At 34.4% G+C, this 18,536-nt stretch overlaps 1 protein-coding gene across 3 annotated transcripts in view; it reads right to left on the bottom strand.

Moving 5' to 3' along the window:
* Positions 1–18,536, bottom strand: part of Hace1 (HECT domain and ankyrin repeat containing E3 ubiquitin protein ligase 1) — a 73,030-nt gene that overhangs the window by 28,374 nt on the left and 26,120 nt on the right. Inside the window, exons 2-8 of one of the 3 annotated variants that reach the window (XM_042679578.1) lie at positions 12,091–12,167; positions 11,558–11,640; positions 10,031–10,127; positions 9,764–9,865; positions 7,036–7,142; positions 5,799–5,949; positions 507–841 (exon numbers count right to left, since the gene is read on the bottom strand). In XM_042679578.1, coding sequence (XP_042535512.1) covers positions 507–841; positions 5,799–5,949; positions 7,036–7,142; positions 9,764–9,865; positions 10,031–10,127; positions 11,558–11,640; positions 12,091–12,108 — 893 coding nt within the window. In that variant the 5' untranslated portion in view covers positions 12,109–12,167. The remainder of the gene's footprint in view (positions 1–506; positions 842–5,798; positions 5,950–7,035; positions 7,143–9,763; positions 9,866–10,030; positions 10,128–11,557; positions 11,641–12,090; positions 12,168–18,536) is intronic. The other 2 variants (XM_042679577.1, XM_042679579.1) reach the window with 2 other exon arrangements.

Here is an 18,536-nt window from a genome sequence, read left to right as displayed (position 1 = left end):
GGCAAAAGCTGTTGATGTAATTCAGAAAATATAATAAATCAAGAAATATACATTATGCAAAATTGGCTTCTAGACCAAAAGATACAATGTGGAGCTGAAACATATTTATACATCTAGAAAACTTAAGCATGTTTAATCAATTCTAAACAAAATAACATATATATGCATGTTTTATACATATAAATCTATATATACATAAAACTCATCAACAGATGATATACACAAGTGACTTTAAAAATCTTGAAATGTTGAGCATTTTTTCTATGCATTTCAAATATATAAATAAGAGACCATCTTACACAAGATACCATTTTACAGAGAAAGATATATTAACTCACTCAAAATTTAAATATTCTGGACTAGCCTAGACTAGCATTGAGGTGCCATAAAACAAAATCGGAATAGAATTGAAAACTAACAAATTATTTTTCCATATTAAATTACAAAAATATCTCAGCTTCTCTTTATCTACCAAAGAAAAAAGTAGTAAACCCAACACTTCTTACCCTGGAGGCATCTGACAAGAACAACACATGTAAAAAGCTTGAATGACAGCACTTAGTCGGTTTGCTGTCATAGAAATAACATCCTGACAATCTGCATTGGCTTCCTGTTTCACCGCAACAGCATCTGGTTTAGATTCCCCTGGGCCTGTGGATAAGTTTTCATAGCTCCTCGGTTCTGGAGGTTCAAATGGTGGAATGGAAGTTGCACCCTGATCATGGCCTTTTTGTTTCAGTAAAATAGAAGTGATATCCGCTGAGTTCTTTTTGTTTTTCATCAATTCTGTAGCTATTAAAACTAGCCATTCATCTAGTGAATGCCAAAGCAATTCCAGAGGCTAAGAGGAAAAAAAAGAACTTTTTAAAATATCATTCTTAAAACTGCATGATAAAAAATGAAAACAAATCCATACCAAGAGCTCAAAAGAAAAAAATGTACACACTCTATGTTCACAAGCTAAAGTCACTAACATTTAAAAGCAGCAAAATACTGTTACATGAATTATGGTTTCTTCACTTGTAAATAGTCTCTAATTTGCATTTATGTAATCCTTACAAAAAGTTTTTTCAATTTAACAAAACAAACAAATCTTATTTTTAAGTATTTATTTTTATAACTACATATTACTTGTATCATTCTCCTAACATATACTCTATTAGCATGTCAACAATTTTCCATTAGGTAAGTCTTTTTTTCAATTACAAGAAATGATAAGTCTTAAAGAATTTAATAGTTTCATTTCAATACTTATATATTCCTAGAATTTTGATGAGTTATAACAGAAATTATAAAAATATACCATATTTATATACATAATACATATATTCAAATCATATAATCCATCTCTAGTAAATAGCAATTTTGGGGGAAAGTACTAGGGTTTGAACACAAATCCTTGTACTTGTAGACAAGTGATAACCCACTTGAACCACAGTCCCTAGCTATAATAAGCGATTTTTTTAATGTATGTAGGTCCTGGGGCTTGAACTCAGGGCCTCAGCTCAGTCCCTGAGATTCTGTGTTCAAGGCTAGCCATCTAGCATTTGTGACACAGATCTACTTCTGGAGTTTTTTGGTGGTTAAGTATTTTGAACAAAAGTGTCTCTCAGACTTTGCCTGCCTAGTTTGGCTTCAAACCATGATCCTCAAAGCCTCCTAAGTAGCTAAGATTATAGGCATGAGCAACCACTTAAATTTGAGAATCTTTTACATATTAAATAGGCAAATAATAAATCACATTATGCCAAAAAGTGAAAATAAAACAAAACACATCATTATTACTAAAATCAATGAAAATCTCATTAACTCAATAAACTGTTAATATGCTCCACATAGGCAAGAAAAGTGTCTTCCTTTTTAAGAAAAACAAACTTTACCATCATTGAAGTTGAAATAAGTGCTTTCAACACTTAAGAAAAAATTCCATAGTTAGTCATAACAGTTGGAAGATTAAGGCAAAAAGTACCAGTTGTCAGTATAACCACCAACTCACTGAAATTGTCTTAGAATTCTAATCATAATCCAAGCATGAACTGACTATCATCATGATCAAAATATTAAACCCTTATTCAGAAGATGAAAAAGAACTTAGGTTAGCAAACTACTCAATTTTATATCAGAAAATAAACTTCCAAAATGAAAGCATAGGATGTCATCTATTACTACTTGGAAACAAAGGGAAAAAGAATAGTTGGGAGTCTAACTGAGAATAAAACCTAGAAAATGCCAGGGGCCAGTGGCTCATGCCTGTAATCCCTTAGTTACTCAGGAGGCTGAGAGCTAAGAATTGCAGTTCGAAGCAAGCCTGGGTAGAAAAGTCTGTGAGATTCTTATGTCCAATTAAATTACCCAAAAATACGGAAGTGGCTCAACTGATAGAGCATTAGCTTTGAGCACAAAAGCTCAGGGACAGCACCTAAAGCCTGAGTGTTAAGCCCCAGGACCCACACAAAAAATAATTAAATAAACACCTAGAACATCAATAGCTACACAGAAATAAAGCCTAAGAAATGATGCAGCTGATCATACAGAAGGTCAGTGAGCCCATATCTGTTAAAATCCTAAAATACTAATAACACAAAAAAGAAAAGTGAATTATGAATAATTTAAAAGTATCAAAAAAGAGAGGGATCTATATGAAACTGATAGAAATACTGTGAAAATAACTTTAAGTTCTTTTTTTTAAGCCTTAAAAAATTTTATTTTTTGCTTCGAACCTTTTATTTTATTTTTTATTGTGAAAATACTTTACAGAGGGGTTACAATTACATGAGCAAGATAATGAGTACATTTCTTAGCAAGCATTGTCGCCTCCTCCTTTGTTTCCCCTTCCCATCCCTTCCCATCCTCCCCCTACCCTCTCTCCCAATCTTCCTCGCCCCCCCCCCCAATAACTTTAATTTCTAACTAAGGTAGCAGTCATAGGAAAAAAAAGATTAAAGTAAAAATTTAAAATAAGTGGGGTCTAGGGGTATAGCTCAGTGGTAAAAACTCTATTATGTACAAAGTTCTCAGTAAAATCCCCATAACTACAAAACTGAAAATAAGCCATGCCATAACTATCATGTTTTCAGTATTCACAAATAATAAAATGTTAAGACAGGATACAAAATACTGTACATATAAGTTGCTACTAAAATTGGGTCAATTGCTAAGGAAAATACTAGCAGACTCTGCAGCACTGTGAATATACTGCACCATGTCATATTACTGAATGACCTCTACCTCAGAATTATAATATATTATTTGCAGTATATATTGTTAATTAATAATAAACTAATCAGTAATAATATATTAATAACAATATAGCAAATATACTTAATTTAAAACATCTTAAATTGTATTTCAGAACTATAAAATATAATCCCAAAATTACTGAACAATTTTTTAAATATCCAAATTTAGAAAGAAAATATTTTGAGTTCATTAATAGCATAATACTTTGAAGTCCATTAGTCAATTCTCAATCATAGTTTGAGAATGTTAAATGTCACGAACCAAAAGGTGAGATCTTAATGTTAAATTTCTCAATCTTTCTAGGTATTCCATTTTTTTTATTTATAATTCCTTGAATTCATTGTTAGTTTACTATTTATTTTTTTAAAAGGGAGAAAATTAAAATTGAAGACACACTGTACTCATAATCTGACTTGTTGGCAACTGGAAATTCTGTACAACTACTTTTTTTAAAAAAATTAAAATAGATTCAAGAAGCCTAAACTGTCTTCCCCACGGCTCACACTAATCCAATAATAAAACAACCTTGTCCTTCAAACATTCCAAAGTTTCTAAGCACTAGAACTGAAAGAATAGTTAAGTGTTAAGATTAACTTAAAGGACTTCTAAGATAAATTAAAAAGCAAATAACAGGATGTTAAATAATCTCATCTACTAAAAAACACATGGCCTATAAACCTATTCACTCTTTAATGGAAAACCCATTAGTTACTCCTGACAGTAAAGTAACATGTTAAGAGTAGTTAATGCAATGAAAAGTAGGATTCAATTTGCTAACACAGCAACACAGCCATTTTTATAATATGGATCCCCTTATAATGAATAGGCTTTGAGAGGATGGCAATATACAGTTTCTATTTTTACCTATTTAAGTGAGAAGGCAGAATATTTTGCCATTCCTCAAAGATTCTATATTTAATTCATAAAGTCAGAAAGAGCGTAATAAATCTCTTAAGTTAATATTTATTAATGTTTTTAAATTATCTGGTTTAGAATAAAATGTTTACCAAAAATAAAAATTCAAAATATTAAGAAAAATAGTAAGTGATCAGAGGCAAGAAGAATTGGCAATGATGCAGAAAACAGCTTAAATATAAATGAATATATAAAATTTATAAATACAAATATATTTACAAATGTGTGTATTTTATTCCATTTATTTAAAAAGAAAAAACAATGCTATCTTTTTCTATCCTGTTATCTGTACTGACTTGGTATAAAAAGCTAACATTTAAAATAAGCATTAATGCCTATGGAAAGGCGATGTAGCACATTCTCATTTTCTGATATCATTGACAAAACAGGAAGACTTAAATTTTTAAAAAATCAGACAATACGCTTTGTATTCAATTTCAGTAATAGTAACCATGTCTCTACATATAATTTGATTTTCTACTTATACACTATTTATAATAGTAAATAGAATACAACTGTATATAGAATACAATACAGTACAATACAATAGTAAATAGAATATAAGCAACCATCAAACTACAAAATATGCAGGGAGTGGTATGTAAAAATCTAAAAAGATGTATAATTTCCGTCTTCCTGTAGGTGGCACACTAACAGAAAAAAGAAAAAGAAGGCAATATGCGTGTATATACATATATACACAAGTATGTTTGTTTGCATATATATACATCTATGTAACATTTTACTACGTATTTTGTTAATGAGAAAATGAAACAAATGGATGCCTACACATATCTTTCTAAAAAACTATCATACTTATTCTTAGTATTAAAGAAACTATTTGTAACCAGATGCCAGTGATATTCAAGAGGCTGAGATCTGAGGATCTTACTTTAGAGCCAGCCCAGGTAAGTTCATGAGACTCTTATTTCCAATCAACCAGCAAAAACCCAATGGAAGTGTGCCTCAAGTGGTAGAGTGCCAACTATGAGCAAAAAAATAAAATAAAATAAAGGATTCCTTCCATATGTGCTTATACAAAAGGCAAATGAAACAATATAAAATATTTTAAGAATATTTTAATGACTATTCCTTGAAGTCATCCCAGAAAGTGTTAGGGCACCCATTAAATGAAGGCAACCTTACTTCTAAACATATACACAAACATACATACAGCATACATTGTACAATAATAAATTTAATAAAAGCTATATATTTTCTAATAAGAACTTTTTAAATAGTGGCCATAAATGTCATCAAAAAACATAACTCAATAAAGTTATGTTTAAATATTTAATATTATGAATACTTAAAATAACATTTTAAATATTTAATACTTAATACCTATATTAATGCCCACTTAATAAATTATAAATACTTGAATTATATTTAAATATCCTTACTATAAAACACTAAAAGCTTTGTGTGTAAGAAAAATATAGAAAGCTCACCAATTAAATCTTGCCATATGATGATTAGGCAAGATTAGAGTTGAAAAGGAGAAGGAGGTGACCAACAGAAAATGATAGAAGTACTAACCAAACTTACATCCTGTTCCTGAGGTTTCTGATTAATGAATGCATGCTTTGCATATTCATGTCTTTTACGACTATCTTCCTAACAAGATCATATACTTTTCTGACCTTGAACACCTGGCTTCTTGGAGTTTTATTCCCATTGTAGCCCATATCGATTCCATTACTGGGGGAGGAGGGACCAATTCGAAAGACATGACAAAATATCCTCACAATCCTTAAAAGGCTCTTCATTTGAGCATCATAATTGCTAGATAAACTGAAAATAAAAAATTAAAATGTGAACATATTTCTATTTTCAAATACATATTTAAAAACATATTTAATCCTCAGACTGTTTCACTATATAATTTGGAGTAAAATTAATTTTCTATGATAGGAAACAAAATTGATGTGACAGGAAGCTATCAAGTACAGATTGTTTAAGTTACTTATAAACAGATTATTATTAAGGATCCAGAATACAAGTAACCATTAAACTACAAATCACCTCTGTACAACAGTTGGTATCCCAAGGCAAACATCCAAGAATTTCTTTCATTTCTCAAAGTATATTTACAAAAACAAAAACTGATAGTTTAATACTCTGAAAACATTCACAGAAGCAATGGTAGAAATGCTACATTCTTAGGCCAACGCACAAATCACATGTTTTGTGTTTTGTTCCCGGTACTGGGGTTTGAACTCAGGGACTCTAGTTTGCTAGTTAGGAAGTCTACTGAAGTCATAGCTCCAACACTCAATTATTTAAATGTTAAAACTTTTTTGCTATTTTATCTTTAACCCTATATCCTCTCCCTACCTTAGAAAATAGTACTCAATGTTCACATAAGAGACATTCACAAATTCAATTGTAACAGTATCTGCATCAGGATGTTCTCTGCATAATGACCTGTTGTAACTTCACATAAATATAAGAAATATATCCCACCATGAAAAACAAAGACAAATTCAGCTATTCAGTATGCCTTAAAGCATACTAGGTATTTTATAAACATTCTTTGACAAATCAGAAGGCCCTTTAAAATACTGATAATCTAAGTACCTTGAGACTGGGCGTATTCATGAATCTCAGTCATTACTCTTTCACATAGACACATTATGCCTTTCACTGGTAAGTAATCATTTCATAAAATTCTAAATACATAAGCCAAAATTCATTTAAGTATACTCTGCACAGTTAAGACTATGTATTAAAAGATTAAAGTCTCTTTAGTAACAGTTGATTACTCTTTTCCTTTTAAACAGTGGCTAAGTCAGAAATTTTATTACATCTCACTACTGACAAATGACATATAACTAAATAAATTGAGATAAAGCAGAGAGACAGTGCTTACTTGCTTACCTAAGCAGTTTGTGACCATTTGTTGTAGCAACTTCAGCAAGGCTTGTTAGAATCTTTAGGTACTGATTTTCACTTTGTTGAGACAAATGCTCCAGAACTTGCCGTAACTATTTTTTTATAAATTAAAAGAAAGTAATTACATAGTGATTCATTAACTTTTATCAAAAACCCAGCTGTTAGTTTAATAAGCATTTTAAAGGCAGTTAAATAAAGTCAAGGTATAATTATTTTGCCTGGGACAAATTTAAGAGTTAATGTAGAAATAAGATGATTTAAAATCTTTGTTCAAAATCAGCCAGTACAGAAAAAAAAGTAGTAATATATGGAATAAATTATATAGAGAAATATATCTCCAAACATTTCACAGCTATAATCTAGCCATCAGGAGGTGGAGACTGGAAAGATCCTGTTGATGCCAGCTGAAGCCAAAAAAAAAAAAGTTGTGAGAGACTTCATCTCAATCAATATCAGGTGTGTTACATACCTGTTGCCCTAGCTATTAGGAAGGCTAATATTGGAAACTGTCTGATTCCAGGTCAGTCTAGGCAAAAATGTGAGAACCTGTCACAACAGAAAACGTTGGGTGAGGTGACACATTCCAGCATAAATAGGAGTACTGTGTAGAATTTCTGGGCCAAAAGTAAGAATCTAGCTCAAAAATAACCAGAGCTGGAAAAATGACTCAGGCAGCACCTGCCTAGTAAGCACAAAATCCTGAGTTCAAGTTGGGCACCAGTGGCTCCTGCCTGTAATCCTACTCAGGAAGCTGAGACCAGAGGATCATGATTTGAAGCCAAGCCTAGGCAGCAAAGTCTGTGAGACTGTTATATCTAATTAACCACAAAAAGCAAGACACAGAGCTGTGCTCAGGAAGACTGCCCAAGCTCTGAGTTCAAGCCCCAGGATGCATGCACGCACGCACGCACACACACACACACACACACACACTCTCTCTCTCTCTCTCTCTCTCTCTGAGTTCAAATCCCAGTATTACCCAAAAAATCAAAGATAAGAGAGGAGTTCTGGGCTAAGGATGTATCAGTGATAGAGTTTATAGTTTTGTATACATGAGGTCCTGGATTTCACTCTAGTACCACAAAAACAAAAGAAAACCTGTGAGGTATATTATTGTTTACCAATTATAAAATCATATTTCTCCTCTATCCATTAAGAATAACTATTTTAAGGAAGAACTGAACAACTAAACAGAAGGCTCAGAGAACCAAATGTTAGCATAAAGTCCATAAGTAATTGCATATGGTTATCCCTTGATATCCCTGAAAATTGATTCAGAATCATCCTGGACACCAAAATCTTCAGTTGCTCAAGCCTCTTATGTAAATTAGATAGTATTTACACAAAAAACATAAATTAGATAGTGTTTACATACATTCTCCCATATACTTTAAACCACTCTAGATTCTCATACTTAATACCATGTAAAAAAAATGTAAGTAGTTGTTATACTATTTTTTTTTTTTCTTTTTTTGGGTCCGGTCATGGGGCTTGAACTCTGGGCCTGGGCGCTGTCCCTCAGCTCTTCAGCTCAAGGCTAGTGTTCTACCACTTGAGCTATAGTGCCACTATCGGCTTTTTTCTTTTTGCTTATGTGGTGCTGAGGAATTGAACCCAGGGCCTCATGCATGCAAGGCAAGCGCTCTACCACTGAGCCACCTTCCCAGCCCCATGTTATACTATATTGTTTAGGGAATGACAAGAAAAAAAATTAATACATGCTCAGTATAAGTACAATTTTTAGTCCACAACCAATTGAATGAATGGAACCCACAGATTATATAATGTACAGTTAACTGTAAATTATATTTATTCTATAATATGGTAAAATCCAAGTTATTAAAATATACATTTGAAGGAGTAAATATAGGGTTTCACAGTTGCTAGGTAGACACTATACCACCTGAGCCATTCTGTTAGTCCCTTTTTGCATTTTAGGTATCCAAGGGTAGGGTCTACTCAGTCCAAAGTCCTACTGTCTTTACCTGCCATGTAGCTAGGAATTCAGACAAATACTACCATACCCTGCTTGTTAGCCCAGCATCTCACTGTTTCTTTCAGCTAGCCTAGAAGCACAATCCTCCACAACTCCCAAATAGCTAAGACTCTAAGTGTGTCCAACAAAGTCACTAAAATATTTGTCATAATAAATGAAATTGGAGCAGGGCGCCAGTGGCTCACACCTGTAATCCTAGCTACTCAGGAGGCTGAGACCTGTGGATCACGATTCAAAGCCAGTCTGGGCAGGAAACTCCATAAGACTCTTATCTCCAATAAACCACTAGAAAACCGGAAGTGGCACTGTGGCTTAAGTTGTAGAGCGTTCACCTTGAGCTGAAGAGCATAGGGAAAGCGCCCAGGCCCAGAATTCAAGCCCCATGACTGACCAAAAAAGAAAAAAAAAAACTGGAATAGGAACAAGGTGAAAAGTCCTGAGTTCAATCCCAGGTACTGGAGTGGGTGGGTGGGTGGGTGGGTGGTTAGGTAGGTAGGTAGGTAGATAGTTGGTAGGTAGGTAGGTAGGTAGGCAGGTGATAGATAGATAGATAGATAGATAGATAGATAGATAGATAGACAGACAGACAGATAGATAGGCAGGCAGGCAGGCAGGCAGGCAGGCAGGCAGGCAGGCAGGCAGGCAGACAGACAGACAGACAGACAGACAGACCTACCCACCAAACCATTTATTCAGCTACTAGCACAATTATGTTACCATGTTTTCTCGAAGCTCTTCATTCTGTGTCATTTGAATAATAGTCTGGAAAAGTCTAGGGTGATACTGAATTAATACTTCACAAGTCTCTCCATATCCACCCTAAAAACAAGAATTAAAATTACTAAAGTTTTAAAAGTGAAGTTCCCTTTAAAAGTCATTTCCTTCACAGAATTTTTATACTCACCCTTTCATTTAAGAAATAAAATGATTATCATTCATAATTTCTATTTTAATGGTGACCACAATAATATGTAGAAAACATACCTGTACACATAAGTCCAGAGGGGTTACTCCATTTTTATCTGGTAAATACTTGGCTCCTCGTAATAGAAGAATTTGTGCTGTGTCTCTCTGACCATGACTGTGTACAAATAAAACCAAGTAAAAAGATAATCTTTTTTTTCTTTTTTCTTTCGTTGGTCGTGGGGCCTGAACTCTGGTCCTAGAGGCTATCACTCAGCTCTTCAGCTCAAGGCTAGCGCTCTACCACTTGAGCCACAACGCCACTTCTGACTTTTTCTATTTATGTCATACTGAGGAATCAAACCCAGGGCCTCATGCATGGGTGGCAAGCACTCTACCACTAAGCCACCTTCCCAGCCCCAAAATATAATCTTTTGAAGTCTTTCTCTATGAATTAAAGATGGTTAAAATTTAATCTACCAATGGAAGATTTAAAAAATAAGACAGTAAAATTTCAATTATTCTTGGCAATCACGTTTTTTCTCAGGGTGAAGTCATACTTTGAATAGATTGATAAGAAAATGCTTTTTTAAGTCTTAAAAACCTGTCAGTCATATTACTTGTAATAAGTCACAATATTTGGGGCCTAGTAACTATTTCTCAGGCTCCAGTTAATTTTTATCCTTCCAATCACTTCATAATCCCTTTTCAAATCTAGGCTTACCTGTCTAAAGCACATGTCCAAGCCTCTAGACATCTTTTTTTTGTTTGTTTTTGTTTTGTTTTGCCGGTCATGGGGCCTGAACTCTGGGTCTGGGCGCTGTCCCTCAGCTCTTCAGCTCAAGGCTAGTGCTCTACCACTGGAGCCACAGCGCCACTTCCGGCTTTTTCTGTTTATGTGGTGCTGAGGAATCGAACCCAGGGCCTCATGCTTGCAAGGCATGCACTCTACCGCTGAGTTACCTTCGCAGCCCGCCTCTAGACATCTTAATCCAAAATAATTTCAATACTCAAAACAAGAATACATACTATGGCACTTTAATACTTCACTAAAATAATAACAATGTTGGGTACTAGAAGACAAAGTTAGGCTAATAATGGTAAGAGTATGGATATGTCTAAATGGACTGTTGAACTATGAAAATAAAAACAATGAAATTGTATTAGGAAGGAAGTGAGGGACAGGGAAATGATAGGGAGAAACTGGAATATATTGTATACATGTGTAGAAATTCAGGGACCTAAAAATTTAAGGTTAATTTTAAGAAGCTCAAAGAAGAAATGTAATTTGAGAGATGAAGCCAAAAACTAAACTAAACATAGGTGAAACCAGAACCCAGATCCCTGGAATTTTGAGGCAATACTCTTCCTATGTTGCCATGTTAACATTATCTAACAAGGCACATCACTTCAAAGAGGAATTCCTTTAAAAATTTTTTAGCTAAAAAGATATTCTACCTAAAGCAAAATGGCACAGTTGGAAGAATAACAGCCAATTGGAATTAGCCAACTGGAATTAAACTATTTTTCAAAATATGCATGTATTCACATCTATAAATATAGCATATATGTAACATTCTTTATATATGAAAATATAAAATGTCATACCTGCAAGCAAAGTACAATGGAGTGGCTCCTGATACATTTGGCCTGTTAATATCAGCACCACTGTCTAGCAAGCACTGCACTGTCTATAGCGAAAAAAAAAATAACAATGCCAGAGACGTCAAACCATAGCTAGAACTAAGAGAACAGAATTTTAATCCATACAAGAAAAACTAAAGTTCTAACAAGAAAAAAAAAATGAATGGGCCATTTATGATGGCCAACCAAATTCAATTTTGATAAGCTCTCTGACCCTTTCAGTCACTACATGACATATATAGAATTAATCAATGTTATACAATGTGTTAGTCTCTAGGCCAGCACTGTATCCTAGGTAGTCAGTAGTGACATACAGCTACTAAGACTTGAAATGTGGCCAGTAAAACTCAAAACCTAAATGTTTAATTTTAATTATAATTCAATTAAACCTAAGCATGGCAAGTGAATTGAACACTACTGCTTTAATATCTGAACTTTTTAAATAAGTAAATAAATAAATATCTGAATATTAAAACACAAAACTTTTTATATCTTACAATGAGGTCATGCACCATGGTTTGTAATCACAGCTATGTGGGAGGCAGAGGCAAGGGGATCACAGTTTGAGGCCAACCTGGGGCATAAAGCAAAAAAGGGCTAGAGTCATGGTTGAAATGCAAGGCCCTTGGTCAAATCCTAGTATAGCAAGGCATTAAGCTATAACCCTTCCAAGTTAAAGAATTTAATAATTATGTACTAAAGTACAAAAAGTTAAAAGAAAGACCATTTCCTATAAACAATTATCAGTACTGGCTCCATTTCTCTGATACTCATTTATATGTACTTTGTTCCCTAATTTCTATTTTTGTAAACCTTTTTTTTTGGGGGGGGGGGGGGCGGGGGTGCAGTCATGGGGCCTGAACTCTGGGCCTGGGCGCTGTCCCTCAGCTCTTCAGCTTTACCACTTGAGCCACAGCTCCACTTCCGGCTTTTTGCTTTTTGCTTATGTGGTGCTGAGGAATCAAACCCAGGACCTCATGCATGCAAGGCAAGCGCTCTACCACTGAGCCACCTTCCCAGCCCCCTTCTGTAAACCTTTGAGTAATAAAGTAGGCAAATAAGAAATCTTAAAAATACAATTGTAATGATTAAGGATAGCACAGGGCCCACCTAAAAATTTTTAAATACTATTTTCTGGTATTATATCCATGATCCTCATTTAACATTTTCCTGGATGGGGGGAAGGGGATAAAACATGCAAAACAGAAAACAGTTTTTTTAATTAAATTATTTTATAGTAGTAAGATTACTTCTGGATTGAATACATAGTCATCTTTATTGCTGCTCTAAAACCTAATATTGCTTGAGACTAGACACACAAGGAAGAACACGAAAGAATACAAAAGCATATTACATAAGTTTTCAAACAATGGCAAATAAAAGAAAGACCAGAAACTGATTCAGTGTCAAAGAAAGATGAACTCAAGTGACTGCTAATAGAGATCTCACAATAATAAAATCTACAGGAATTGGAAGAACCAGTTATCTCTGATGATTATGTAAAGTTAAATCCAAGAGGATTAGTAAAGAAGCTTATAGAAGAAATTGATCCACCCATCCCACACCACCATTAGTCACTAGCCCTGCCAATACTGTCTCAAAGACAGGAGGTTTATTCTCTGGATAAAGACGATAGAGAAGCTTTTGACTGACTATTAGATAGGAAATAAAGAAAACAGTAACACTGAGAAGCCACATGACCACAATTAATTAAATGAAAAACCTCCAGCCCCACTTTCACCTGGTAAGAAATTCAGAAAACAGCTTTAAAACTCAGTAGAAAAAATTACATTTTCTCTCTAGACTCTAGCACAATGGAAAAAAGCCCAGAGTTCAAGCCCCGGGACCGACCAAAATCAGCAGTGCCAAGCACCCAAGTAATCACCAAATTCAGTCTGTACACACAAGGCTTCCAGTAAACAACAACTTTATATCTCACCATTACATATAATGGAAAAATAATGTGTAAGGTACAACTGAGGCAAACCTTAAACCTTAAAAAAAAATCATATGGGAGGAAAAGACTGGAAGAGAGGAACAGAAAGGGCAACATGGTTCAAAAAGAATTGTACTGATTGTACCTGATTCATGTAACTGTAACCCTCTATATATCAACTATACAAGTAGAATTTTAAACATTAAATCAAAAGAAATAACAAAACTCAGATAAAGAAAGGCAATAAAGGGGCTGGGAAGGTGGCTCAGTGGTAGTGTGCTTGCCTTGCGAAAAAGCCCGAAGTGGTGCTGTGGCTCAAGCAGCAGAGCCTAGCCTTGAGCTGATGAGCAGAGGGACAGTGCCCAGGCCCAGAGTTCAGCCCCCATGTCCAACAAAAAAAAAAAAAAAGGCAATAAAGGGAACAAAGAAAACTAGAAAAGATGCCAGCTATGGAGGTAGATGCCTGTAATCTGACCCTAATGTGGTTGAGGCAAGAGAACTGCAAATTCAAGGACAACTGGCTACCCAAGAAGATTGTGTCCAAAAAAAAAGAAAGAAAGAAAATAAACATATCAAGCACTGGTGGTCATGCCCTATAATCATAGCTATTCAGGAAGTAGAGATCTTTCGCTCAAAGCCAGCCTGGGCAAGAAAAATCTATGAGGTTCTCATCTCCAATTAATTACCAACAAAGCTGGTTGTGAAGCTGTGGCTCAAGTGGTACAGTGCTAGCCTTAAGCACAAAAGTTCAAGGACAGCACCCAGACCCTGAGTTCAAGCCCCAAGAGCAGCACAAAAAAAAAAAGGAATTGACAATCTCAATTATCATATCCATGACCCAAGAATAGGTATATGAGGAAACATAGCCAGAGAATAAAAAACTAAAAATGATAGGAGAAATAATGATTCAACAAAAGGTGAGAAAAACAACATCTGGGAACTCCACAAGAGAGAAAACAGAATGAAAAAAACAACTAAGGAGAAAACAGATGAGTTTCATTCAGGGAGATATACTGCAGAAATTGAATAAAGAGTAGGGAACCCCATTGAAATCTAGAAATAATTAAACTAAAAGGCATGAATTGCTAGTTTTAGTTAAACAGCTCATCAAATTTCTAGTCCAACAAAAGAATTTCAAAACACATGCCAATATAAAATATTCTAGGGCTGGGAAGGTGGCTCAGTGGTAGAGCGCTTGCCTTGCATGCATGAGGCCCTGGGTTCAATTCCTCAGCACCACATAAGCAAAAAGAAAAAAGCCAGAAGTGGCACTATGGCTCAAATGGTAGAGCGCTATAGCCTTGAGCTGAAGAGCTGAGGGACAGTGCCCAGGCCCAGAGTTCAGACCCCACGACCAGACCCAAAAAAAATAATAAATAAATATATAGATAGACAGATAGATAGATATAGATATGGTGAATTTCCTAATATCAATAAAGGTTCAGAAAAAGAGAAAGTATGTTGACACTGAACTTCCAGAAGCACTGGAATCTTTCTAAAACATATATGCCTTCAAAATTGCAAGGAAATTATTTCAAATTGTCTAGTCATCCATGTCACTACTATTCAAATACATGGCAAAAAAATTAAATATTAATATATCCTTTAAGAAAAGCATACCTTTAGGGAACATCCTCCCCACAAAGGAATAAACCAAAACAGACATTCAAACTAGAACATGAAAAAATGAACACAAGAAAAGTATAATGAAATTTTCAGATTTAGAGGGCAAGTAAGAACTGACAAATTATCTAATAAATTTGTCTTTGTAGAAAATAGTATTGTAATATACTTACAAGAACCAAAAAGAACACTTGGTGATTCACAAAAAGAAACCTGAGCAAAGTCAATTATCAATCATTAAGAAAAATATGCTGCTATACTTCACTACTTGACTCTTCAGTAAACAATGAAGTTAATTCTGATACAAATAGTATTATATAATCAAAACTTACAAATCCTAACAAAAATGATAAATCAAAATGGAGCCCGAGAGGCTTATTATTTGGAAATATGTACTAAAGGAAACTTTTTTTAAAAGTTGAAAATTAATTCCCTCTAGTGATCCTGGTTTGACAAGAAGGAGAAAAAATGTTATTTAAAAAAATTTTGGTAACATAAAAGATTTTAAGATAGTGTTCACAGCTACTTGAATTTACTTAAATACCAATTTGAATTCTAAACTCTAACACTGTTGTATGGTAAGAAGTAAAGCTTAAATACTGAGTATATATAAGTTCAAATCTCCAGAAGCAAACAATCAAACAAAAACATTATATAAAGCTGTTTTATCAGCTACATAGTTCTTTAAATGTAGACAATCTCAAATACAATCTACAAACACAAAACAAATTCATATTTAGATCACTATAAGAAAAGGATTATGTATTTAAGGTCTTCTGATCATGACTTTCACCTTTTGGTGTCTATATGATCTCAAAGAAATAATTCTACTACTGTTACAGACATCTTAGAAAAAAGGCAATCATCTCTCAAAAGGTCCAGAAGAGATAAAAGCAAATACACTGAAAATACATTATTCATATGCATAATAAACCTAGCAATATAAAAAACTTGAAATAAATTAACAAAATGTACTATGCATTCATACAAATTATAGTGAAAACTACATAGATACAATAGGAATAACCTTATCAAGTACAGTGGGTAATGTGCAAATGAGCATTTGATAAATGTTCATTTAATTCATTCTGTGAAAAAAGTAGTAGTCACTTGAATTCTGTAAGCGGAAAATGTAATTTCAAGTCTGAAAACATGCACTCTAACATACATATATCTACTGGAAACAAGTAAAACCTAAGCCTACATTCAAAACCATGATCTTATTTATATAAAATTAAGACTAATTTTTCTGAATTTATTTTTTGGATATTATTATGGTTAATCTGACATAGCTAAATAAGCTACATTAATCACAGACTCACATTAAAAATGACCTAATAATTTCCTTACCAAATAACTATCAAGCAGTCAAAAAGAAGTATCTAAATACCTTGAGTTTAGTTTTGAAGTAATACAATTTTTAAAATATACATTTTACCATGCTTATGTTTTTATATTGGAGAACTTATAGTAGAAAAACAATTTAGCCATTAGACTACCATATTTTTCCACTAAAGTAGTGGGACAAACTCAGCAAATCATAGCAAGAAAGCATGATTACAATATCTATTGTCTCCTGGTCCTGTCATAGCCAAAATAAAATGAAACATGGCATTTCCAATAGATTCACTAGATAAAAGTGAACACCTGATGAAAATTAGAGGAAAAGCTCACTTTTCTTACAATAAGGTTAAGAAAATACATATGAGGCCGGGCGCTGGTGGCTCACGCCTGTAATCCTAGCTACTCAGGAGGCTGAGATCTGAAGATCGCGGTTCAAAGCCAGCCCTGGCAGGAGAGACCGTGAGACTCCTATCTCCAATAAACCACCAGAAAACCAGAAGTGGCGCTGTAGCTCAAGTGGTAGAGCGCTTGCCTTGAGCTGAAGAGCTGAGGGACAGCACCCGGGCCCAGAGTTCAAGCCCACAGCCAACAAAAAAAAAAAAAAAAAAGAAAATACATATGAGTCTGAAGAATAAATTGCCTTGCAGCCATTAACCATTGTAATAAATGAAAGTTTTTGTTTTGTGGTTTCTTTTTGTAAAAAGCTCTGAAACAGAAGGGGAAAAGATAATTAAAACTTCAATCATTTATTGATCCAATGGCCTAATAGAAAAAGTAGCAAGAAAGTCACAGATAACCTTCATCAATACTTTTTTTAAATCTCCATTCATTTCTTTGAGAGTGGCAAATAAAAATAACTCACATTAGAAATTATCTGCCAGGGTACCAGTGGCTCATACCTGGTAATACTAGCTACTCAGGAGGATCAAGGCTCAAAGCCAGCACAGGCAGAAATGTCCATGGGGGGCTGGGAAGGTGGCTTAGTGGTAGAGCACTTGCCTTGCATGCCTGAGGCCCTGGGTTCGATTCCTCAGCACCACATAGGCAAAAAGGAAAAAGCCGGAAGTGGAGCTGTGGCTCAAGTGGTAGAGCGCTAACCTTGAGCTGAAGAGCTGAGGGACAGCATCCAGGCCCAGAGTTCAAGGCCCCATGACCGGACCCAAAAAATAAAAATAAAAACAAAAATTTAAAAAAAAGAAATGTCCATGGAGGCTCTTATCTCCAATAAACTTCCAAAGTCAGAAGTGGAATGGTGGCTCAAGTGATAGAGCTCTATCCTTAAGTAAAAAAAGATAAGGGACAGCACCCAAACCCTGAGTTCAAGCCCCAGCACTCTCATACACACACAAAAGAAGATATGTAAAGTGTACTAACATCAACAATTAGCAAGCTGCATAGTAGAAGTGATAAAGGAAAAGGTCAGTTCTTCATCTCTTAGACCACAGGCACAGAGCTTGTATCACTTAACACAACTAGCTGTATGAATACTAATAATACTCATTGCATTATCACTGTACTATTCTGGTACTGTACCAGTCCTTCTGGGCCATGTTGGGGTAAGAAGCTTTCCTGTGTCCCTGAGATCACTTTAATTAAATGTTAGGTGCAAAATGGATTCTCATTCCCAGATAATCCAGAGTGACAATATGTCAATGTAAAGCAAAAGGTCTAAACACAAAAAGATTTCTTGCTGACATTATACATACATGATTCAGATGTGAAATATCATGAGATAAGTTACCAAAAATCTTGCAATTAGATATTTATTACCTGGCCTTGGTAGGTTAAGTTTAATTATAGTATCAAGACTCTCTATAGTACACAGTCCTAAAATGTATTACAGAATGACAAATATTCCCAAGTATGTAAAAATTGCTAATGACTCTATATAAAAGACAAAAATCTCAGAGGGAAAATATTCTCTGAGCACTTACTAAATTAAAATAAATACAGAAAAGCTCATGCAGAGAAGCATACTGCTTGAATATATTTTTTTTTTTTGGGGTCCGGTCGTGGGGCCTGAACTCGGCTTGGGCACTA

Source organism: Dipodomys spectabilis, unplaced genomic scaffold (assembly GCF_019054845.1).
Source record: "Dipodomys spectabilis isolate Male_0828 unplaced genomic scaffold, ASM1905484v1 ptg000053l, whole genome shotgun sequence".
Lineage (NCBI taxonomy): Eukaryota > Metazoa > Chordata > Mammalia > Rodentia > Heteromyidae > Dipodomys > Dipodomys spectabilis.
Note: the sequence above shows the minus strand (reverse complement) of the source record. Positions and strands in the feature narration are given on the sequence as shown.